Source organism: Lagopus muta, chromosome 5 (assembly GCF_023343835.1).
Source record: "Lagopus muta isolate bLagMut1 chromosome 5, bLagMut1 primary, whole genome shotgun sequence".
Lineage (NCBI taxonomy): Eukaryota > Metazoa > Chordata > Aves > Galliformes > Phasianidae > Lagopus > Lagopus muta.
The window spans coordinates 9756068-9781269 of NC_064437.1; the positions used below are offsets into that span (position 1 = coordinate 9756068).

Genomic DNA, 25202 nt, shown 5'->3' on the forward strand with positions numbered 1-25202 from the left:
CATAACTACATTTGGCAAGATCTACAGTCCACATGAGAGCTGTGGAAAGGCTGGAGAAACTCATGAACTTTGTCACATTGGGAGAAAGGCTGCTGGGCCAGGAAATAAAACGAGTGTGTTTAGAAAGCAGGAGCTGCACTGTTAGCCTGGGTTCAAGGAAGCACTGCTACTTGGAACAGAGCACTACAGGACTTTCAAAAGAGACTGTGCCCCAGTGAAAACCTATGACAGCTTCTGAAAGAAAGTACCTCCAACCCAGGATTTAGCACTAGACCAAAACTGCAGGGCAAAGAAAAGGAATGACAGAAAAAACAAGAATAGGAAAGACTACAGGAATAATGCTGGGAAGTTGATCATAAACATGTCAGTCTCAGAAGCAAGCTCTACCATAGGACTGAAGAATCAAAGGAACTTCTTCCAAAGGCATCAATCCAAATACCTCAGGACCCTGGAGTACTGCTATCGCATCCTGGCACAGGCTTGGACAATCACACATTCCTGCCTTAAGAGTAAGGAATTCTTGAAGCATTTTGTTAAAACAAGCCAGATCCTTCTTTCCCTCTAAGAGGTTCTTGTGATCCTATTGCTTTGTCAGAAAGGCTGAAAAAGAATAATGTGTTTATAGAAAACTTGCTATTTACTTATTTGAAAAATAGTCAAGAGAGTGTATTGTGACACCATAGGAAACAAAAGATTAGGAAACAGTCAAAAGGTAAAGGCTTTTTCCCACTTGTGTTTGACTTAAAAGGCCTCTCACAGTTTACAGTTTACTGGAAGAAGTACTGCTTCCAGCTCCTGATCCACCTCCAAAGCACAGCCAATCTCTGGCAAAGTTTATTTAGGACATGGAAAACAACTGCTTCAATGGCTACTACTCTAAAAGGTCTCATCTTACCTGTCAAGAGCTGGAGTTAGACGGTAATCTTTGGTTGCTGACAGGATGGCTTTGATCAAATTATCTAGGGAGAAAGAAGAAGGCATTAGGAAGAAGTTCTCAGTTCTAACAGAAATGAAAAACAAAGTGATGTAAAGCATCTGAAGCAGTTACTTGGAGGAAACAAGGTTCATATCAGGAACAACAGCTTTTACTTGTGTGTACCTATTTTCTCTGAACAATGATCTTCACAAACTGTCTGTGAAGACATGATGGGCCAAGTTTTGATGTAATGCACGAGTGACTTGCACAGAGAGAGTGCCAGGAAACAGACACACTCCAGTTTAAGGCAGTGGTTTCACACCCACTTCCCTGGAATTGCAGTTCCACAAACACTTCAGACATGCAAAGCCAACGCCACTGTCAATGCTTGCTTTCATTCAAGCTTTTACACAGCTGAGCAGTGCACTGAATGCAGGGCCAGCAAATAGATACAGTATTTCTCTCAAATATAACTATTTTCAAATCAGGGATTTCATACGTTGGGTATAGGTTCTATGTGTCTGGCAGCCATCAGTAAGTTCTCTTCTACGAGTTCACAGTCCTCCTGAATTCATAGGGACCCATTCATTTTCTGATTTTGAATCTGGCTTCTCTTACCTTCAATTACACTGGAAAAGGCTGTGAACAATCAGTCCCCTTCCACTTTCCCTAAGAGACTACAAATTTCTCTCATATCCTCCCCCTACCGGTCAATTGGTTCAAAAGTGCTTAGGAAACAACTAGTCAAAAGGAGTAAATAAGTCTCATTTCTTGAAAGATAAAAAATGACAAAGTACCATTGAAAAGACTGACATCAAGTGATTGTTTACAGTGAACGTAAACGATTATTTTCCAGATAGACACTACTTTATGGCATTTGGCACAGTTTGGGCATCTCTTTTAAGCAAGGACTTCTGTTCTTATGTACTAGTTACACTCTATTAGTCTGCAGAAACTGCAGGACAAGGGTGTAGGACAAACACGTAAGACTGAGGCAGCCAATGTGCCAAACAACTTGGAGCCTGACAAGAAACTGGTGAGACACAAGACAGACATAAAAAGGTGAAGAACAGAAAACCACAGACAGTTCCTCTCAATTTAGTGAATTTCTGACACGGCATTACTGACAGCCCCTGCCAACTGCTGCAAGCTGGGAGCCAGGGTTACTTTCAGAAGAAGGCAATATTCAGGAGTAGAATAAGGAAAGAAAAATCTGTAGGGTAAAAGTCACTTCCTTTGCTAACAGAAACAGTTTTTGTTTTCCTGCATTTGAAGATTTCTTTCTGATGTTGACAACAAACTCCCTCTCCAACAGGAATGCTATTTCCCAAAGTCTTCTGCAACAGCAGTAGGTTGTCACGACCTCCAATGGCACGGCGCCACAGCCCTCTCCTTGGCCTGTCTCTTGCACTGACTCTTTCTACATGGTATACATTACAGTGGTTATTTTCCCACACTCTCAGAAAAAAAGAGATCAAAAGATCCCAAGTCAAGGCTGCAACCTCCCATCTACCAAGCTTTTTTCCTGCCAGGTTTGGTCTACCATCCCAAAGGTCAACACTCTGCACTTCTCAGAGGCCATCCTTTGTATCAAGAGCCACTAATGTGGTTTTTCTCATCTTGCCAACTTATTAGAAATGCCTTCATAGCAAATGTTCAGTAATTAAATATGACTACTTTAGGACTGGATATGGCAGCATCTGGAATGGGGATGTTCGCCATTCCCATCACCCAGTGAGAAAAGACGAACAAACTAAACAAAATAGGACATTCAGATAAATAGCTAAGATAAAAATAGCTAAATGCGAGATACTTCCCCAGCAAACCCCACAGTCTAACAACAAATGGCATCCAAAGAGTTTTGGATGATGCACAAATCACAAGTGTTATCATTCAAAACTGCTGTCTGAAACTCAAAACAAGGTACTTCACTGCTGAGCGTTGGCTTGTGGCAGCCATGAAAGCTGCTCAGATGCCCTCAGTGCCAGCAAGGCACAGATGCAGACACGGTGCCGGCGTATCTTCTCTTCTGGTTGGCACCCAAGAGGAATAGAACACTGGTAGGTGTACGAGGTGTATGAGTGCACCAAGGAGGAGCCAGGAGGGGCCTGAGTATACATGTTGTCAGTACTACAAAAGATAAAAGATAAAAATTCTTCCTGTTACAAGCAACAGGTATGCGTGCACTCACCTCCTGCTTCCAGGGCCAAGGTACACAGCCAGCTGAGGTGTAACAGAATTCATTAGCTCAGACACATCCCCATTCAGGCAAGTCTCACTCTTTGAGAGACATTTCCCATCTGGAAACATTTCAGCTACTTCTGTTTGGTGCAGAACCCCAGCCAGCCCAGCAGACATGTCTCAGCAGCACAAGCCTGGAGAAGCAAAACTGGGGGGCATAGTGAAGAGATCAGAGGGGCTCGGAGAAGGGCCAGCTCTGACCCAGAACTCACAGCTGCCTCACTAAACACAACAGCAGTATCACTACACACATACTGCTCTTTCTATTCCTTCTGTGCAATTCAAGGCAGACACTGCCAATACTAAACCTTTCCTCCAGCCTGTAGGAAAACAATGATAATAGAACCATAGGATCGTTTGAATTGGAAGGGACCTCTAAGGGTCATCTAGTCCCATTCCCCCACAGTGAACAGAGACATCTGCAGCTCCATCAGGTGCTCAGAGCCCCATCTAGCCTGACTTTCAGTGCACCCAGGGACAGGGCAGCCAGCACCTCTCTGGGCAACCTGTTACTGAGCCTCACCAACCTCACTGTAAAAACTTTCTTCCTTATATATAATCTAAATCTCTTCTTTTAGTTTGAAACTATTTCCCCTTGTCCCTTCACAGCAGAGCCTCCTAAAGAGTTCGTCCCCTTCTTTCTTACAGCTCTCCTGTAGATACTGACAGACTGATCTCAGGTCTCCCTGAAGCCTTCTCAAGGCTGAACAGCCTCAACTACTTCACCCTGTCCTTGTCAGGTATGTGTTCCATTCCTTGAATCATTATTGTGGCATTCCTGGTTAAAAGGGCAATGGCAGCATAGCCATCCTTAGTGCTACAAATGTTAGCCTTCCTGGAAGCAAAATGCATCTCAGCGTGGCTTCTCTCAGGATCAAAATCCCATATACAAGAACAAGCTAGATATTACAAGTGACACGGGCACGAATGCTTCAATTATTAGTATTTGTATGATTTTTCCTATAAACATGGCTTTTAAGCCCATTTTTTTTTGTATAGAAAGAGAAGTTAAAATAACACAAGCCATCCTCAGCTCTACATAGCAGCCTGCAAAGTGCGTTTCTTCCTCCTGCCCTGAGAAGCAGAGTGCGCTGCTTGGCAAGAAGAAATAAGGAGAACAAGGTACAAAAGAAGGGTTTCCCAGTTACCTTCCTGGGGCTCCCACCAGCACCAAGCCAGGTAAGAATCATTTTGTGTTCCTTCCAAATGAGTCAGTGGGGCATTGCTGTGTCCTTGCAGCTCCTTGGAGGGCACGCACAGTCACCAAAGGCTCCACTTTCTCCCAGTATTAAATAATGAACACATCACTGGGGCACGCAATCTATGACAGTTTTCCACAGCTAAAGTTTCTGTTTATTATACTTCTTCTCTTGTCATGGAGAATTTAGGTTACTGGGGACCGAGGGAGGTTATTTAACCCATTTGTCTATCAACCACTGTGCACGCACTTTTACTATACAAACAGAGCCATAGGACTCTGCACATTTTCCTCCCATCTACAGGAGGAGTTGACCACATTTATCTAAGAATCCTGAGTTATCATGACATATTCTATCAGCTTTTCTGTATAACAGCATAAGATTCAAAAGCAACTCAGGACTGCACGGTTTCTCTGAACTAAAGTACATCTTGACTTCAGGTTGACCCTGAAATTTTCAGACATTTGGAAAAACTAAAAGTAAATAGTTAGAAATTAGGCGGGCAGTGACCACACAGTGAGAGCCAGCCTAAGTCTGAATTCTATCATTTTTATCTGTTATTTATGTGGAAGAGTGGAAACCTTCACTGTAAATGTCAACAACACTTAGCACTGTTGTTTCTAATGCATAAGCCTCCTGCTAGTATCATTTAAAAAACCTGAGACCTTTCACTCTACAGAGTTTACTGTGGCCATCTCACAGGGCCTACTTTCTGCCTGCCCTAAAAGCAAGGACGCTGGACTGCTCTCAAATGGCCAAAAGAAGGGGCTGTAATGTTTCACAATTACCATGCCAGACACCTTCCTGTAAAATCAGCAAGTCTCCATACCCTTATTGCCACCAATAAGAACCCGAAGGGCATGGATTAGGGTCACGGAACAGCACGGATGGGAGATGGAGGAATGCTTTACAGAAGGATTTGCCATCCTGGCACCCATCATGAGGCCACAGACTCGGGTCCCACCACAAACTCCGTCCCAGGAACACCCCATCCAGAACACGATTTGCATTTTAGAGAATCTGGGAACACCACAGGAATCAAAGAGAGTGAAATTCCTTGCAGCCATTCGTTCTATTGATCGGCTAACTTGGTGATGTCCGTGCAAGAGAAAGCAGCAAAGGCTCCAGAACTTTGAAGCACATTGCTAACACGTGAACTGGCTCTGCAACACAGTTAGCTACAAACTGCAGGAATCTGTTCCTCAGATCAGCTTTTGTATGTAAACACAAGGCAGTGTTTTCTTAAGGTTATAGCTGTGCCAGATTTAGGTGGTTTGCTTGACATGGACCTTAACAATAGAACTTAAAACCACCCCTGCTTCCAATGTCACAATGCTTCCATTGATGATTTTTAATCATAGTAGAAGACACGTATTTAGTGTTGTATAGATACAAAATACAAAACAAAAGACAGAAAAAAAGCCTCCCTAACAATTTTAGGAAATCCTGGCATGTGGTAAATGTAAGCTCCAGAAAGCCCTTAAGGTCTTTTTTTATAACAAGATATAAATAAAATACATAACATTTGGACTCTTTGATTTACATCGTAGTTTTAGAGCCTTCAGGGATTTTTTTTTTTTTCCAAGCTTTTCTTCACAACCAAAAGTTTGTTTTTTTCAGAGTACAAGCTTAGTTCCCAACATAATCCCACGGCTCGGAAAGTTGGAACGTTAATTTAAAGAACAATTATGCCAGAAAATGGGCAACATTTTGCAATAGCCGCGCGTTAACCATTTTGAGCCATATTCAACTCTGACGTCTGGGTAGCAAGAAAGTCTGCACAAACAGCCTCTGATCCATACCAAATGAAAGTGAACCTTGAAGGATTCATTAAGTGCTGTCAAAAAGATACGAGGAAAAACAGAGATAGGTGTAGAAGTGGACTGTTCTTCCTTTCATTGCTGCATTGTTGATGCCACTTCTCAGGTGGACAAGCAACATCTTCAAGGCCAAAAACCTCCACAACAACTACTACAGCAATTTCTAATTTTCCCAAGCCTTGCAGAGGCATTACAATACAGCACTTAAAACAACCAGAGAGCACCTGCTCTTCCCTCTAAGAGGTAAAAGACAGAGATAACGTCCACTTCTCAACTGTACTTCAATAATGCTGAGAAGAACTTTACTTTGGAATCACCCAATTAACTGCAAACATGGGGCTCAAGGACCTCCTCAAGCGCCTTTTGCTTGTCAGTGGTTTGGAGAAGAGCTATTCCCTAAGCACATTCAACAACAAAGTACCCATTTTTTAATTGAAATAAGGGAGTTCACCAGAGGGTTATACTTTCCTCAAGAGACCTCAAGAGTGAAGGTTGATTTAACCTCAAAACCCTCAGGATTTCTTCCCTTTGCAGGCTTTATTCAGTAACAAAAAGATGGCCCTCTACCTCTTCTGAAACTTGAACATTCCTCCCGTCCCCACAACATCCCGTTTAATTTCTTGAGGCTACATAATCAGCTAGATTCCCTGGGGAAGCAGCAACATTTTTGCAGATACATTCTCATGTGATAATGGCAACGATTACCAATATTGGCCAAGTGTAAAATTCTAGTGGGAAACAGTTCAGAATTCTGCTTCAATCAAACTCAAGAAGAAAATGCTGTGTTAATACTACTCAGAACAGAATTAACAGCTATGCATGCCTGTGCTTCTTGCTCAGTAGTTAAGAACACATGGAAAATAAGAAAATGCTCACTGCAGGAAAACCATACATTCAACAGAGTGTAGGTAAGAAAATCAAGAGAAAGTTGGAGAATTAGAGCAGAAGACAGACATCTCACTATCAGGTGGATCCAGCCAAAAAGTAGGAAAGGCATCTGCATGCAGTACTTCAGCTTCTGCAAAGAGCCGGAAGGGCAGGTTGGGAAAGACCGATTTTCCAGATAGCTTTAGTTTGGGCCAGTTGTAAATTTCAGTCACGATGACCAAGCGAATATGTTTGCTCAAAGATAAAACACAGCTCACGCCAAGAAGGTTGAAGTGGAAGCCTCATGATATGAAGAGTTAATCACATGACATCCCTCCCTCTCCATAGGGGGGAAAAAAAATACAACAAAAAAAAAACCCAAAAGAAAATAATAATATTTCTTTCCCTGATAAAATTTCGATATGCCATCTTTGCACACTCAAAAACAACATTTTCACTGAAGATGAATGACCTCTTCCTCGAGAGACTAATGAAAGCACTGGTAAGCAGCACTGAACCATGGTTCTTCCCAGCAGCATTCACACAAAGGAAAACATTCAAATAAAACCAAGCATGAGAACAATTAATCCTTGCACAATATATCTAATAGTTTTGGTGCTCTAGTAAACGTCCCTCCTGTATCAGATGAAAATATGAAGTCCACTGGCCTGTGCTGCATATTACAGTCAGTAAATCCGTAGCACTTCAAATACGTTCTTAATATTCTCATACTCCAGTGGGGAAGAAACAGCTTCCTGGATTGCTGGTGAAAGCAAATTCTGAGCTGGTAACACGACAGCCGCTCCCTAAGAAATAAACATCACCTTCAAAACCAAACCAATGCAGGGCCAGCAAAGCTGCCTCTCTGCTTAAAACAATCTAGCAGGAACAAAGGTAGAAGACCTATAATTACTGCTATGCAACGACACCATTACTGACTGAAGGCACGAAGGAGATATTACACATCTCATGTTTGCTTAGTTTTTTAGTGTATGCTATGCCATATGTTTTCACTTAAGTTTAAAAAGCCCTGCAGCAACTCCCATCCTCATTACACAGAGATGATGCCAGATACTAGCTACTCTTTCTTATGAAAGCCCTTTATATTCCTTCAGCCACATGTACTGAGAAATTCTATTAATAGTCAGGTATTTCTCCAGCCTTGTTTGTTGCCCTTCTCCAAATAACTCTTTCCTTTTGCTTTAGCTACAGAGGTAAATTTGGGGAGGAGGCCCTCTGGGATAAATAAGCTCACTAACACTATAAACAATTTTCCATTGCTTATTCATTGACAAACTTAACCCTGAAAACCGTGCACTTGCCAGAGGAACTCTGCAACCATATGGACAGCCTGTGCGTATTCATACCTCCGTCAAAACCTTCCATGGAACTCATTTAACAGCTTGAGATTGTTGCAGTCTCCTTGTTCTTCAGAGGAAAAAAAAAAAAGCTGGAAGAACAGGCCTGGGGAGTGCTGGGAAAGAATCATTCCAAAAAAGCAAATGAGAGCCTTGCACATGGTGGAATGCGGGAGGCACTCCAACATTGCAGCCAGTTCTGAAACAATAGCCTGGGACACAGGAGGGTGCTTGGGGTTTGAGCTGTCCTCCAGGGGACATCTTACCATCCAGCTTTTAGAGTTCCAACTTCTTGTTACAGTTTGATCTTCTCAGCAGCTCTTAAAGCTGAGTAATTTCATGGCGTCTCTGAAGGATAGCCTTTATTTGGGTTGAATACATGCTAACCAACAAACAAGCAGCAGCACAGTGTCCCACAAGCATCTCCTATCAAACTCTAGTTAGCAGAGTCCTTGCGTTCACCACCAGGACAGAAAACACCCTCCTCTAATTCCTATCCATTCAAAGGTTCAGAAGCTCACACAGGTGGGTGACCTTCCTGGGTAGGAAGACAAAATACATCCGCTCTCTTTTTTGGAGAAGGGGCAAGGACTTAACCTGGCTGTACAATGAGACCAACTGCTTTTGGGGCTCTTTTATTAATAGAAATGCAACCAAGCAGTCACAGAGGCACATCCTATTGTTGGTTCTGCCAAGTCACACAGCAGGAGAGTACAAAGCCCAACATGGCACTGGTAGGCTGAGTAATAAAGTAAGTGCAGTCGAACGTGACAGTGGGCTGTTTAACAAAGCAATCATTCTTTGTCATTTAGAAAACCCTGATTTAGATTCCGAAGAACAGCTTCACACATTCATAGCCAGCTGCAGAAGTCACAACTGTGTGAAATCCAGAGGCATCGTTTCACTAAAGGTCAAACAGATACCTGTAGAGATCGTTTGGGGTTAAAAACTACAAGCAAATACATCACACTTTTTCAAAAAATATGACACATTTGCATACAGAGAGAGCAAGAGTTCCCAAAATGGGCTACAGACATCTGTGATGAATGAAATGATGCCTTAAATCTGCTGTATTGGCTCCCATACTGAGACAAGTTCTCAGCTCTGCTTCTGTCCCAGGTAGCTGTGGACTGCGATCAGGTAAGCATTAAGGCCTTAATCTTGGGTGAACAGAGGGATTGGAGTCAACAAGAACTCTATGTCTATTTAAAACAAATGCTTTTCTTGGAGAGAGTGAAATCTAGATCATAAAAACCCTTTGCACACGCTAATAGCCAAATCAGATAATGGCCAAAGGACTAACGGTGAATTCTTCCCTGACAAATGTCAAATGTTAAGCTTTCTAAGTTCTACCGCATGCTTTTTATCAGCTTGAGATGGAAAAATCATCTTTGCAATCGGATTCTTTTTGAAGAAAATGAAGATCCCTAAAGAACTGTCAAAATGATCTGCATGCTGCCTTCTTGATATGACCGCCTTTACAGAGCAGTAGTCCCACCCTTAAAATTCCTGACCCTTCTCTACTCTTTTGCATGTGATTTATCCAGATGTGTGACTCCAAATTAGTGCAGCTCAGTAAACAATGCTCATCAAAAGCTGCTTTCCCATAAAATCCGCAAGTTAGAATAGTTCTTTCTTGGACCAGTTAATACCAAGTAATGGATAGAAAAGGACTTTTTATTTTCCAGAGACAAAGCAAAGAAAAACGCTGCTATAAGTTTGAAGACCTTTTATGTAAAAGCCCAAAGAACAGAAAGAAACTTTAATAAAAGAGAACAGAACATGTTATCTCTGAAGCTGCTCAGAGTCTCTCAGTTTCATAACTCTGGTACTTCCAAGCCTCTACAGAGAAGTTTCTCTAAGTTTCTTGGAATATGCAGCATTACTGAAAGTGAGCTCATCCTCTAAGTGCATTTCACACAGAAAGCTTTTGCGCTTGGACTCGACCACGGTCACTTGAAAACACTGGGGAACAGAATATTCACCAAAGTTCTCAGCAAAATCTTCCCGTTACCACACCAGCTACGATGGGGCTCTGTAAACACCAGCACCTTCCCCAGTTGATTCACATCGGTAATCCCAGCTGCTGGCGTCATACGTGCACACAGCAAAACCCTGCCCCATCTGTTTCAACACAGCCATGTCCATCTACGCTTTCTCAGCCCCCCTGACCACGCGTTTTCCCATGCACATCCCGCTCGGACTGTCTTCATCTCACACCAGCACGTGACTTATCTCCCCGCTGCCTGCCGAGGTTGTTTGGATATCAGCAGATCGCTCCGACTGAAAGCCCTAATGAGGTGCTGATCCCATTATCCCATCACTCAGCTGAGCCGGGAGGCGTCCCCTGGGACCGGCCAGAAAAGACTGATGCAAGAATTCCAAGTGATGTGTAACATGAAAGGGCGCCTTTCGCATCGCTAGGACTCGCAGCCTGTCAGCACAGCCATTAGAAATCCCGGGTTGCAGAAGTTTATAATTCAACCCTCCCACACACACAACTTGCTCCAGACTGAAACTTGGCACAAAATTCAATCCCAGGAGGGCATTAAAAAAAATAACCCATTCAACTGTTTCCGTCCCATGGCTTCAGCTCTCAGCCATTTAAATAATGGCAATTTCTTATTTCTCTCTTTAACTGAGGAAATCCAATATAAAACACCAGATTTACATAACATTGCGGTGGTGATACAAGCTGGCAACAAATCCAGGATGAGGGCTGCCAGAGCCATTCCGTCATCCCCTTTTGGTGAATTTCTCCATTTGGATCCAGTTTAACGGAATGATTTTTATTAAGTCTGGCTGACATCGTGTGTAATCTGCAAATCCCACCTCCACGTTGGTCAGGCAGTGTGCCCTAGCCTTGTGCACCTCGTGTGCCCATTAGAAGGGGGCGAGCCCTCCTGCAGTCAGCGCTGCCAGGGTTATTTCTCGAGGCCTCTGCTGCAGTCTGCTGGCTCTCCCACAGCACACCTGAGATGCAGCCCCTGCTGCCATATTTCAGCTGCAGGACGGGACGTATCGCACATCACCACCAAGGTATCCGAATAGATTTCTCCTATTTGTTACACAAGCACACAAGTGGCAACAACTATAAAATAAAGATGTGACCAAACGTTTCAAGAAGAAAGCAAAGCATCTGCAGAACCACGTTCTTGATTCAGCAGCTGTGTAGATCTCTCCTACCTTGTCCTTTAATTCCAAAGGGGGGTACAAAGTCCCTGATACGAGCCCATCTTCTGAAGGAATCATCTAAGAACATTGGTGCCGGCTTTGAGAACCTGAGGAAATAAAAAAAAGAGAGAAATTAGCTTCTTATTTAGGAAAGTCCAATTTCTGCAGGGAGCTGGAGAGAATTCAGACCTAAGAGCTTACTCTACAGTCTCACCAGCAGTATCACAACACCACATTTTACTGTTAACCAAAGGTGCCTGTGAATCTGTTAATGAAGACACCAAAAAACCTCTAGTCCCAAGCTTGACAATCACTTCAACAATTTAGAAGAACATGCTGAACGTCCATGCTATTGTTTGCTGCTAATTTAGCTACAATAAGTTGTAAATTGCAACCAGAGTTTATGTGGTTTTGCTTCAAGCCCTGTAGGCATGAGCCAACTTATGTGCTGTCTATGCCAGCGTGTGAAAGCGTGTGAGGAAGGGCCTCAGAGCTCCTTTACACCGTTCATTACACATACTGCTAGCACTGCAAGTGTGCATGCTCAGGGAAGACCTGCATAGTTTCAAGGCAGGACCTAGCTGCTCCAATGGCTGCTTCTGCCTCATTCATATGCAGGTACACAGCAGCTCTCATCACAAAGGAATAAAGGAAGCAAAGCAGGAGACCATGAAGTAGTACTTGGTTTATAGAGGACAGAAATTCAGTACAGATGTAGGTGTTTTCTTCTGCATTCATTATCATATAAACGATTCAAGAGACATCCTTGCCAAACCAAACACTTGTGATCTATCCAAAATCACTTAGAAAGAAAGAACTAGTTCTTCTTAACCATGTCATTATGGAAATACAATTAGCCTAATTACACCCTCAACAAAAAAAACAGCAGCTACTAAAAATTTGTCCCTTCTAGAAACAAAACAATTAGCACTTTGCCAAAGAAGCTACAAGAATACTGTCTTCCATTCCAGACCACTTCTGAGTGTATTGAGATCAGTGCTAATGCTATAATAATTGGTGCTAATAACTGTTAAAAATCTGTTCAGTCAGTCATACAAGAACAGCAGTGGGGATGTTCTGGATCAGGATCAGACTGTGAAATGAAGATGGGAATGTACTGTGCCTTGGGAGTCAGAAAGTTCATGACACATCAAGTGCAAAGTACAGATATCTGACGAAGATGGAACTTGACTAACCTAGATCTCACTGGCAGGTGGGATGGAAGCAGGGTTTACCGCTGCTCCTTCGGGCTGTTTATGCACTCAGCATACAAATCCATGCTACTGCAACCCCGTAATTTCTTGCACCTGAACCATCTGATTTAAGATAAACTCATTTACACTACGCTGCTGTCATGCACGCAGAAACAACATCAGATAGCGGCACAGTGAGGAAATGTTGGAATGAAGATAAACTGCAAAATACAGCCCAACCTGAGCCAATGAGAGGTTGCAGAAATCTCTGGGAATGTGGGAGTGTTTAACAAAAGAACAGAAGACTGCAACTCACCCCCGTGCACTGCTTCGCAGTCATGCAGTCTTTAGTTAGATAACCTATAACCATAAATGCAGGATGCACAGATTACCTGGCTGATCTAAAAACAAGGAGTGCTTCTCCAGAGCCCAAATGAGAGCTGAGGAAATGAAAGGATTGGTATAATTTTATCTGGGAAACAGTAGGGAAGATGCGTTAGATACATCACAGCTTCTGAATGCCTCAAGGAAAAAGAAGAAAAACAACAACACTCCACAGCCCTACTCAAAACAAAGCAAAACAACAACAACAAGAACGAACAGGACACAATAATACCCTGACAACACTCTAAGAACTTCAATAACATGACAAATTAGTTTGTTGTTTGTACTGCTGATTCTTCAAGCTCTGATGCACCGAAATGTAAGTATTGTGTAACACTATTGAGTCTCCCAGGAGTTCTCTCTGCCTTCTGGCAACATCAACAGGAAGACTTCTTGCAGGACTCTCATGCAGGCTCTCAAGGCTTAGAACCCGGATGGCCGCAGGACAGATGTCACAGCTTTCCCTTTAGAGCTTACAGCAGAATGATGCTCTGGAATGGTCCCCGTGTTCCCCAAGCAGCAGCCTCAGCGCAGAGCCATGGCAGCGCTTGTGGGGCACCACCAGTGTTGGGCTGACTTTCTCAGGTCATCAAATGGCTCTGGTTTTGTGGGTTCACAGGAGGGTGAAGCACCCACTGCCCATCTTACTGCATTTGCTGCAAGTGAAAAGGAAGTTTTCTAGCAAGCACTGCAATAGCCTTAGGCCACCTACTGTTATCTGGTAGTACGTAACACTGTTTTACTCAGAGCCAGGGAAACCGGCTTTTAATTCACATTTCTGCTTCATTTAAGGCCACTGGGGAACAGGTTTGGGAAAAATATTATTGCCGTGTGGGGAAAAAAAAAAGAGCAATTAAAGGTTATCTAGCTGCCATAAATTCTGAAGGTAATCCCATTCTGGAAATATTAAGAGATCATGAATGCCATAAGCACATGATCTATGAAAAGCACTTTGCAACCCCAATAAATCAGAGCAGGCCAGCAGCGATGTCCGTCAGTGACAGGGAAATGCTGCCTGCCAAAGCTCTCCTGGAGCATGGCTGCCCTATCTCGGCTCTGAAGTGTGTCTGGTATACTCTAGGACCCTTCAAGAAATATCAGAATATGCCTCAAACAGTCCATGGGAATGCTCTCAGCACCTAAAATACATTCCAAGGAATGTGTGGGAGTTTGTCAAACAGAAAAATGAAATGCCTCTGAATGATTCTAAATTTTGTATTTACTGAGCATCTTACACATGGGATGCAGCTTTTCTCCTAAGTCACGGAACCACAGAGGTTGGAAAAGGCCCTCAAGATAACCAAATCGAACCCCAGCCCACCATGCCCACTGACCACATCCCTCAGTGCCACATCTCCACGTTCCATGAACACCTCCAGGGATGGTGACCCCAACACATCCCTGGCAGCTGTGCCACTGCATCACCACTCCTTAGGAGAAGGAATTGTTCCTAATATCCAACCTCAAGTCATCCACCATGGCTATCCAAAAGGCAGGTCACATTCACAGCGTCAGAATCGAAAGAGGTTTGTGTTCCATGGGAAGACAGCATGTGAAGCAACAGCTTCTATTTTTCACATTCAAATATTAAGTACTTCGCTTTTATTGCACCTTACATTCCCAAACTGACACAATGCTATTTTGTATCACAGCAGCCACCAAAGGGTGAGGAATTTGAGTGTTTATGGCACAAAGCTACAACCTTTGTGATTTGGGAGGCAAACACAAGTATCTCAAAATCTCTAGTCTGAACGGCATACCCCAGCAAAGGATGCCCCAATAGACAAAAATAGCCATTGAATAATTGCTGATACTTAATCTCAGGTACAATCCTTTACCAATCACTAGCTGCTGTTTTCAAGGCAATTAAATACGTAAGTGTGTAGAAAGGAATAAGCTCAACCAAAGTGAAAGCAAAATAAATAGAACAGCTAATAGCCTTTTGCTATAATACAGAGGAAGGAAGACATGGCCAAGTCCCTGAAAGAGCCAGGGGAAGGATGGCACCACATATCTAGGAATCAGATAGTGAGAAAAGACAGCTGGGCACCCACTAAGCTCCATTGTGAGTTTATCTCCCAACTGCTTCCCTAGTAGGAGTTCCGCTGTTCCATTTTTTGTTTCTTTTTTAATTAGGGAGAATCAGAAGAGGAAACTGCAAGATGAAAGAAAATCCAACTGCATTAGAACCTAGAGTTGTATATAACTGCACATGACATTCTTGAAAGGACATGGAAAGCCTCCAACGTGAGGTGTGTGTTTTGTTTCGTTTTAAAAAAAAAACACCAAAAAATGACTGATGTGTTCTGGCAAGACTTCCATGCTCTCTTTTGTTTGCTTATGCTGAAAAGCATCCACGGTTAGACAGAAGGAACAAAATCTACCAACTTTATTAATAAAATGGCTGAAATACAAACCAAAGCACTCCAGCAGTCAGTAATTAGCACTGAGAGATTTATAAGAGCACAGGGAGAAAGTCTAAACTAACCTTTTCCTTTCTCCCTAGTGAGGCCTAGATGTACGCTCTCTCCCCTGCCTCCCTTCTCTAGGAAGCAGCCTGGTTTGACAGCACAGCGAACAAGAAGGCTTGTGATGTCCTGCTTTCACATTTCTTATTGACAGTAATCCTTTGTCAGAAATCCAAGCAGCTCAGAGATTCCTGAAGCAGTTGAAAAATTTAAGAAATCGCACTAATAAGGATTAAACCCATCCCACAACCTACATACTTCTTTTCCTAAATCAGCAAATAAATGAGTCAAAAATGGATGGCTGCAAGGAAGAAATCTTTGACAACGGAGATTGGGAAAAAAATTAAGTTGATCTTAAACTGTAGAAAAGGACTAAAATAAATTAGACAACTTATTACTGAAGAACAGCCACCATGGGTCAGTATCACCTATCATGGTCATTTGAAACCTCCCCTTTTTTTTTTCCTATTGCAGCAGTAAAGCCTGTTAAGCACTCCACTATATTCAGGATCAAAAAGCATCAGCTTCAGAGCCATTTCCAGTTCTGGGCCTCATGCAAAAAGCCATGAACAAACTGGAAACAGGCTGTAGGAGAGCTATGAAAAAGATCTAAGGTCTAGAAAACATGATCACCGAAGAAAATTAGAAAGAAGTGAATTTATTTAGTCTGGTGAATAGAAATTGAAAGAGGACATGATAAGCCCTTAAATATTGCAAGGCTGCTGCAAAAGAGAAAGGTTGTATCTCCTTATCTCTGATAAATAGAAGTAGGAGCCCAGTAGAAGTAGGAGCTTAAAATGCTTTAAAGGAAATAAACATTAGAAAAATGTTTCTTATGCTTGGGATTATCACGTATTGAGATCTATTACCTGGATACGTTACAGAACCTGAATCAACCACATTCGTTTCATATTGTATTGTTCTGTTTGCATCTATTAAGAGTGAATGAGTCATAGCTGTGCCCACTTTTAAGTGGGAAAATTAAATAGATGACCTTTTGAAGCACTGCACTAGTCTACTTCCTCCAAAAGCACTTTCACACTGTGCGATGTTGCTAGGAGGTGTCAGAGTACCTAAGCCACAGTCTGCTGCAGTGGGGCATCAAGAGCTACCCGTCAGACTCCTTGGGACTCTCAAGTATTTACCTTTATATACAGCAATCAAATTTCAGTACAAACACAGCTTTAGATAAGCAGCACACGGATTTTGCAAGCCTGCTGCCTGCCAAGACTGCCTTCTGTTTGTACCCAGTACCTTTGTGATAAACAGGAAGACACATAAAGTTTAACCTTTCTGCAGTCATTTAATATCTTGTGCTTACGCACCACCAGGACACAAAATCAAAGACTGACTTAATATCGTCTGTCTCCCCTGTCTCCTCCCCATGTTATAACATGGATGAAGTCTAAGACTGTGCCCTGGTGAGCTCACCTAGAGCGTCTCTTTATAATGACAACAATGATGTATGAGACTGTCAAGTTTTGAGATAAACCATAAATGTTAAAAACCCCAAGAAATCAGTTTGCCTAGTCCAACCAATTCCTCAGACTGTGCACACAAAAATAACAAGATGCTTCATTTAAAGGTTCACTTCCTTTTGGAAAAGAAAAAAAAGCTGTACAACTCAAACACAAGGCAGAAACTTTGTCCTGACCTGCCTCGTGGCACAGCACATAAGACAATGTGGAAAACCTGTCATTGTTCACAGAACCCTCTAATACCAAGGCACAATTAGGTAAGGGGTGAAAAGCTGGCTTCAAGACAGCGTAGAATAATGTTAGTTTAAAAACCAGTCTTCTAGCAACATAGTTTGTTTTTCACGACTTACTGTCAAAGATGCAAGATTGAATTACAGCTGGTTTTTCCTACCAAAAGCCAGGTGGGGTGTTTGTGGCCTCTGAGGGAGAACCGAGCCAAATAGATGAGATTACATGGTATTTGGAAACATGATGAAGGTGAGCAAAAACAGACTGTAATTGCTGCTTGAGCTTTCAAAGTCCTCCATGCAAAGAAAAAAAAAAGAAAAGAAGAAGAAGATGAGAAGGGAAGAAGAATGGATCCGGTTCTTCCTCCAACAAAAAGACTCTGCTCACATGGAAGATGCCAGCCAGCAACTCTATCAGTTGGCCAAAGTTCAGCACAATTATGGTCCAGCTCATGTTTCACCAGAACAGAAAGGAGATTGCTGTTTCTAATTAAAAAGAATGGCAGAGCAGTTGTCTTGGCTCACTGCTGCTGCGCAACATCGCTCTACCAAAAAGCAGGGAATCAGATCCTTGCAGTGAAGATCTAACGCACGTACCAGAAGAGTGCAGGTGATGGCCACAGCTCACATCACTGACCTACTGTCCTTCATCATAGATGCCAATCACCTGATCAGTTAAAATGAGTGACTGCACTTTGATTTTATAAAACCACCTTTATCCTACCTGCAGACAAGAGCAAACCCATGGCCGCGCCACTGCCAGCAATCCTCTCCTACCCACCAGTCTTAGGGTAGAACACACCAAATTGCATTTCATTCTTCCAAAATCCTTTGGCTTTGTTTCTGGCTACCACGTTTCAGATGTAGATACCTGTCCTGATGTTATTCTGCAGTACCTGAATAATTTTTCAATCTGAAAGCACTGAAGGGCATAGAGAATTTTTTAGTGGCCTCCATGACGAGTAATAGTGCCATTACAGAAGGAAACTGGAATACCTAACTCTTCCACCTAGAACAGCCAAGCACAAAACAGATGTGACTGCTCTGCACACGTACAGCAGAGGGGATAAAGCAAAGAAGGAAAAGATGTAGGGATGCTAATGAAAAAAGAGGCATAAGAGACAACCATGACCAGATAATGATACAGCCAAACTGAAGACAAAAAGAAGGTCACTCATGTTTAAAATGGGCAAGCTCCAAAATAGCCTTGTGATGGAAGCTGTGGAAGACAGGCAAGTACAAAACAGATCACTCATGTGAAGCTTCATGACTTTACAAAAAGAGTTGCATGTTTGGTGTCTGCACAGGCAGGAGACTAGACTTTGTAATTCATTTGGTTCCTGAATGCCAGGTAATCCTTCACATCTGGCACATTGCTCTTTTTCAGGTCAAAAATTTCCTTAGAGTAAAAATTTCCTGCATAAGTCATACTGGAGCAATGATGTTGGTAGAATAAATGTCAATGTTTAAAGCACCATTCTTGAAACAGAAAGTTTGTTCAGAGAAAGAACAGTGTCACATTCTTCCAGAACGATCAATGCCCTTTAAGAACCTAGACAAAAAATCCCATTAAGATTATATGGAAAATATTAATTTGCTTCAGAGTACACAGCATGGCATTAGCAGAGGTGTTGTTGGCTCTTTGGACTTTGTTATAAATAATACAACATTCTGAAAAGTTTTACAGCACCCAGTTCCCTAGAAAAATCTCAACTTTCACATAAGTAAAAAAGTAATGATAAATCAGAAAGAAACAACAAAAAAAAAGGATTTTCCTAGCCAACTATAAGTTGGAAATGAGATTTTCATAGCTGGTAGAGGCTCTGAAACCTGAGGAAAAATACAAAATAATCATTATTTCCAAACTGCTTGCATTTTCTGTTCTGACTCATCATTACTGAATATTTGTAGGCTGCAGTTCTCATCGGTGCAAGTTCCAGCAGTGACCTCCACGTGGTACAGAGAAAGCATCCCCAATGAAAATGCACCCAAAGGAAAAAAAAGAAAAAAAAAAGAAAAAAAAAAGAAAGCCAAACAATAACAGTGGAAGAAAGAGTGCACAGAAGCTATTCTGCCAACAGCAGCTTACAGCACAGACAGCCAGATGATAAAATGCAAAGAAACAAAGAGAAGAATAAAGTAAATTGTTCCACTTCTTTGTATACAGTGTAAATTGACACTCAAAGACCATCATGCAGATAGCCCATTGTGATGCTGCTTAGAATTTTTATGTTTTTTGCCATTTCCCAAAAAGATTTGTTTTAGTCATCACAATCTGTGTCTGACACAAAAAAGCGGCACAGCAATGACAATCAAGTCTACAGTTTGACAGAGAGAACAGGAAGATAAGAACTAGAAACAAGAAAGACCTTAAAAGAGCTCTGCAGTGAACAACAAAAAGGGAATAAATCCACAGAATCACCAAGGTTGGAGAAGACCTCCAAGATCACCCAGTGCAATCATCCACTTAGTGCCAATATTCCCCACCAAACCACGTCCCTTAGCACAACTTCAAAACATTTCATGAGCATCTCCACAGATGGTGACTCAACCACCTCCCTGGGCAGCCCACTCCAGTGCCTGATGGCTCTTTTGGAGGAGGAATTTTTCCTAACATCCAACCTGAACTCACAGGAGAGGCTGGGCAAGCAATGATTTCTTAACTTCTTGAAACTATATAATGCTTTCCAGTTGAAATCATAATTCTGCACCTTTCAGAAGGTGGACATCCTAACTCAAAGAATGGAAATGTTCTCCATTGCACAAATTCCTAACTTCTTGAACAATTTACCCTGGCATGCTCCTTCATGTACAAAGTTGTTCAAGAAGCAATGGTAAGATTCTCAAGGTTGCTTTCTAGTCAAAGAAGCGCCATTCAGCTGCTCAGAGAATAAACTTTTTTCTTCTATGAAGTACCACACAGGGTAATACAGCTTTGGGTGACATTATCTGAGTACACAAAAAGAAACCAACACCCAGTTGATGTGTATCTGCACCATGACAGAATCAAAGAATTGTAGGGGTTGGAAGGGACCTCTGGAGATTGCTAATATCAGAATATGCATCACATATGGACACACATCTACAACAAAATTACAAAGCTACTGATGAGATCCATATCCTAACAGGAGAAATTCCATTTGTGTTTCTGTTCCTTCGCTGCACAATAGTCTTCATGTTGTACCGGAGAGTGGATTGGTGGCAGTCAGATGTTCCTATTTAAAGTTCAGACAGAGGCTTTTACTTCCTCTAACCTCCAAGAATTTTAGGATCCCACAGGCACTGATCAGAAGCCCAGACAAAAAAGACCAAAGCAATGCACCCCAGGTGCCAGTAGGTCCCTCTAACTGCACAGAATGATTGACATGGGAGATATGCCCCCTGCCCCCAGTTTCATGTCATTCTCTATCTCCACACCTTATTAATTCCAGCCCTTAGCCTGCGAGTTATCAGTACAGCAACATGCATTAAAATCTTCCAGATAACATCAGCGCTGTTTAATTTAAGCCTCCCTCCTTTGGTCCCATGGTTTTAAAAATAAACAAGAATTTTAACAAAACAAAGCTAAGATGCTGTGCTTGTAAAACCTCCTTCTCAGTGCTGCTTCCATAGATAAGGCTCAGGGACTGGGCACTAGAGAAAGCTTCTATCCAAGGGGCCACCTGACAAAAACAAAAAGCTTCACTGACTAAAGGAGTAAGTGGGTGCAGTTGATTCACTACTTAAAGCAGAAGGACTCTTTCCGTTTTCCTTATTACCACCTGAAGAACAGCACAGACCTCCTCGTTCCAGGAATGGAGCTTTTCAGTGAGATTCTTCATTCCAACAAGTTCCCACAGGAGAAGCCAGTAGTAAAAAAGGATGCTGCTGGTTTATGCATTTAAGATTTATGTAAGTCACCGAAATAAATACTAAATATTATTAGCTACTAAAGGAAATGGTTATGGTGAAGATGAGGGGATAAAAAAAAAACAGACATGTTTTCTCTTTCAAAATTCTTGATAAAGAAAGCACTTTTTCTACAACTGTGGGAAAGAAAACAAGACATAATGGTGAAAGTTAAAGCTACGTGTTTTGACTGCTATCAAAGGGTGATATGGCCCATGGACAAAATGCAGCTTGAGCGAACCCAGGTCCCAAAGCACGGAAATGCTTCACTCCTGGGCTGGCTGACACAACTCATGCCCCACCAACAGCATTCTAGGAGGGAAGAAATGGGAAAGCGGCACAAAGCACAGAGTGAGCACCACATCTCCAAGGATCCACCATGGAGTCACAAAGGGAGCAATGCACTCTCTGCCTGAGCCTGGAGTTCGACTTCTTCCCTGTATTTTGTTGGTGTCACCCATTTTGGGTTTACTTTCTCATTTTTTCTTTGCCCACCTGTGTTTGTACAGCCACACAGATGGGCCTCACAACCACTGCAGTATGCAGGGGCTTCACAAACCATTACTGACAATTTACATCTGTCGTAGAGAAGGTTTTCGTGTTTTTATTCCACTTCTTGAAAGTTTTAAAACCAACTCCATAAAGGTATTAAACTTTGCACTTCAGACATGTTGGAATTAGACACTTTCAGCATCACAGAGCAGGAAATCTTGCCCTTACGATGACAAATTGCAGCTATTTCCTTGTCCTCTAATCTTACTTTTAACAAAACTATCACCTTTGTAAGAAAAATTGGAAAAAAAGTCATGAAAACTCACAGCCTGAAAAGCAAAACTTTTGGAATGCGTTGGCAAAGAAGATGAAGAGCATTATATAAATAGCGAGTTATCTCAATCACCAGCTATTTCTAATGCCTTATCATCTTAAGTACTTTTACCCTCCAATAAATCAACAAATAGTAACTCACTCGTTGGAACTTACTGAAGTGCAACAGAAGAAATAACAAGAAGTAACAAGAAAGCTATGGTACAAGTTACCAAAAAATATTCCTTAAAAATAAGAATTTATTATCCAAAGTGTCATAAGATCCCAGAACACATTTTGACCGCTCTTCCCAATCCTCCCCAAAAGGCTACTGCTCTAAAACTCTATTAGCTGAACACAGTTTAAAAAACAAAGTCGAAGCATGCAAGCCCATCTAATTCAGGACACTCTTAATTTTCCCTGTCTAAACAGAAAAGCTGAAGGGCTGCTTCATCTGAGGAGCCTTTCATCTTGATGACAGGAGAAGAGCAGATTTTCATCAGCCAGCAAAGCAGCAGCACGGTGGGCCGAACGGAAAAGTTCCCACAAGTATTTATGGGCAAATGTTGAAGAAGACTGAAAACAGACAACCACAGCACAAGCAAACACAGCAGCATCGCCCTACATCATTCACCTCCACTCTGCTCACGCTCGGCCCTCCGGAGCTGCTCTGCTCCTTCCTATGAGCTGCTCTGCCTTTTCCTCAGTGCAGTTGGTGGTGATGCTCACAAGCACCCCAATGACAAAACCTGCAGAACCTCACGTCAACGCTGTGTAAACATCACTGCCTGACCTTAAGCATCCACATCACCACAGTCTTTCAGGGACAGTCAGCACTTGGTCGAATTCGACAGAAACTGCACAGTTATGTGTCTTCTCACCAAATCGGGCCATTTGTGTTGACCTAATTACCTTCCAGTCATTACTTCTGAACACCCCAGTGCAGATTTTTCTACACAGTCTGATAGGTGCTTTGCAGCACTGGCTTTCATCTTAGCCACAGAGTGTCTCAAACAGACAGCCCCGCTGGAGACCCCGAGCTCCAGAGCAACACAGCAGGTCCTTTCCTGATAGTCTCTATCAGCTAACTCAGGAAAAACAGATTCACTCACTACAGGGATTAGGATCTCCCCTATTGGAATTAGAAGTAAAAATACAAGAGTGGCTCTATCTGAAATAAAGGTAGGCAGATATGCAGCAGTAACAACAAAAACCTTCCCAACATGCTGGTGGCTGGCACAGCCTTGAGTTATCCATAGCAGATAGTGTGAGCTTTCATTCACTGGTTACTTAATTTCTTCTTTTGATATCAAGGTGTGCTTAAAAATCTAAGCCACCTTTGCCTGTTTTGCTCATTGTTAGACAGATACTGAGTTACAGCAAGATTTCCTGGGCTCTGAGAGCAGTAAAATCAGTCCAAAGCACAGCCTGGGGATCACAGCCACTGTGTTTCAGAGGAAGGAAAAAAGCTCTGCTCAACTTTTAGCCTGGCATTTTTTTTCAAGGATTCATTAACTTGATTGCACAGCAGTAAAATGTAGGGAAAATCCTACCTGAGGATGCAAGCGAGAGGAGCAGATCAGGGTTCAAAACCTCTTCTCTAAAAATGGCAATAAGTGGATGTCCAAGGTGAAGTAAAGAAAAGGGCAAAGCGATAAAATATTTTCTCTTTAACTTCCACATAGCTTTCAAACGCTTTCAGCTCAACGGATTTCCTGAGCTTGATGTGGTTTGTCTAATCAGCAACTCCCATCCCTCCCAGAAACAGAGCACTCCTCCAAATATTTGTCCAGACTCCCCTGGAATCCATACAGACGCTCTGCAGCCGCTGCATTCCTTGGCAAGGAGTTGCCCAGGTGTATTACCTGATGCACAAGGAAGAGAATCGTTGGGGTTCTTTTTGATGCATTTAAGTAGAAACAGGTTATGCCAAAAGCTTTTATCAGTGTTTTTTCCCTTCTTTCTTTCATGCAGGAGAAGTTAAGGGAGAGCAGAGCTTAGCCAGAGCTTCTTGTGCTGTCTCCATCGACCTGCAGGAAGTACAGCAGCATGCACACTTTGGTACAGCAATGCTGACTTAAAGCTCAGTCTTGTGTGGGAAGTGTTGACAAATTCCCTCTGGTAGACACTGAAATCATTCAACCAATTAACCAAGATTAGATTAGTTTTGAAAAATGGTACAAATAAGATGTGTGCAGCCACACGTGCTTTTACTCAGCCATGTAACAGTAGGACATGTATTACATCAGGCACCAAAGGCTACGCCACATCAGGCCAGCAGTTCCAACTAAAACAAAAACCAGCAACACACCTCCCACAAAAGTAAAATAACTTTCCACTAAGCAACAGTGGAATAAACTGACCTGGGACACAGTTTCTCTCCCATCTCGATCTGCTTGAAAGTCAAGCAAGTAAGCAAAATAATCCTTACTTTTTAAAATATCTGTTCTATAGTAATATATCTACTACTCATATAAATACACGATTGTTCATAGCTTGTTCAGATCCTGTCTCAGTAAAGTCTACAAGCTAAGACCAGTTTGAAATACAGTCTATTTCCATTTGTTTAAGAGCTGAGAAGGGTTAAAATTGCTGGATTTTTTTTTCTTTGTCATCTACTAAGTTTCACACACCTAAGGCATTTCTTCTGCAAACTAAACACACCATGATTTTGCATACACAGACTCCAGCCTTCTCAGAGAGACAGGATGAGATTTTATTTTGGAATAGATTGGAAGTAGATCTGAAGTTTTAAGCACAGGAGATTTCAGACAGGCCCCACATTTCTTGCAGCCATCTGCAAGAAACAGCAGCACACTGTGGGGCTGGCCAGGATAGACCTGATGGCAGAAATAAGCAGCAAAGGAATAAATAGCAAGTTTACTTTTATTTGCTGTGCTAAAGAGCACAAGCAAGACAAAAAAAAAAACTTAACATAGGAAAAGTGAATATAAAGGAATATAAGAACAACAAATTACACTATAAATAACATAACAGAAGTCACAGAAAAGAAAGGGACAACATTGTGAAGTTTCAGCCAACCCTATTTGTGTAGATTCAGATGACAACAGGTTCACATTGCACGATCTTCAGTCATAGCAGCTGTGCAGGGCCATATCACACAGTGGTCATCTAAAAGTCTAGAAGTCTACGTTTAATTTCCCTTTTAAAGAGTTTTCCTGGTA

At 42.1% G+C, this 25202-nt stretch overlaps 1 protein-coding gene across 9 annotated transcripts in view; it reads right to left on the bottom strand.

The window, feature by feature from the left end:
• Nucleotides 1-25202, bottom strand: part of ST3GAL3 (ST3 beta-galactoside alpha-2,3-sialyltransferase 3) — a 150897-nt gene that overhangs the window by 48060 nt on the left and 77635 nt on the right. For all 9 annotated transcript variants that reach the window (XM_048944368.1, XM_048944369.1, XM_048944366.1 and 6 more), the window contains 2 exons: nucleotides 11588-11682; nucleotides 896-959 (listed from right to left, as the gene is read on the bottom strand). In XM_048944368.1, coding sequence (XP_048800325.1) covers nucleotides 896-959; nucleotides 11588-11682 — 159 coding nt within the window. The remainder of the gene's footprint in view (nucleotides 1-895; nucleotides 960-11587; nucleotides 11683-25202) is intronic.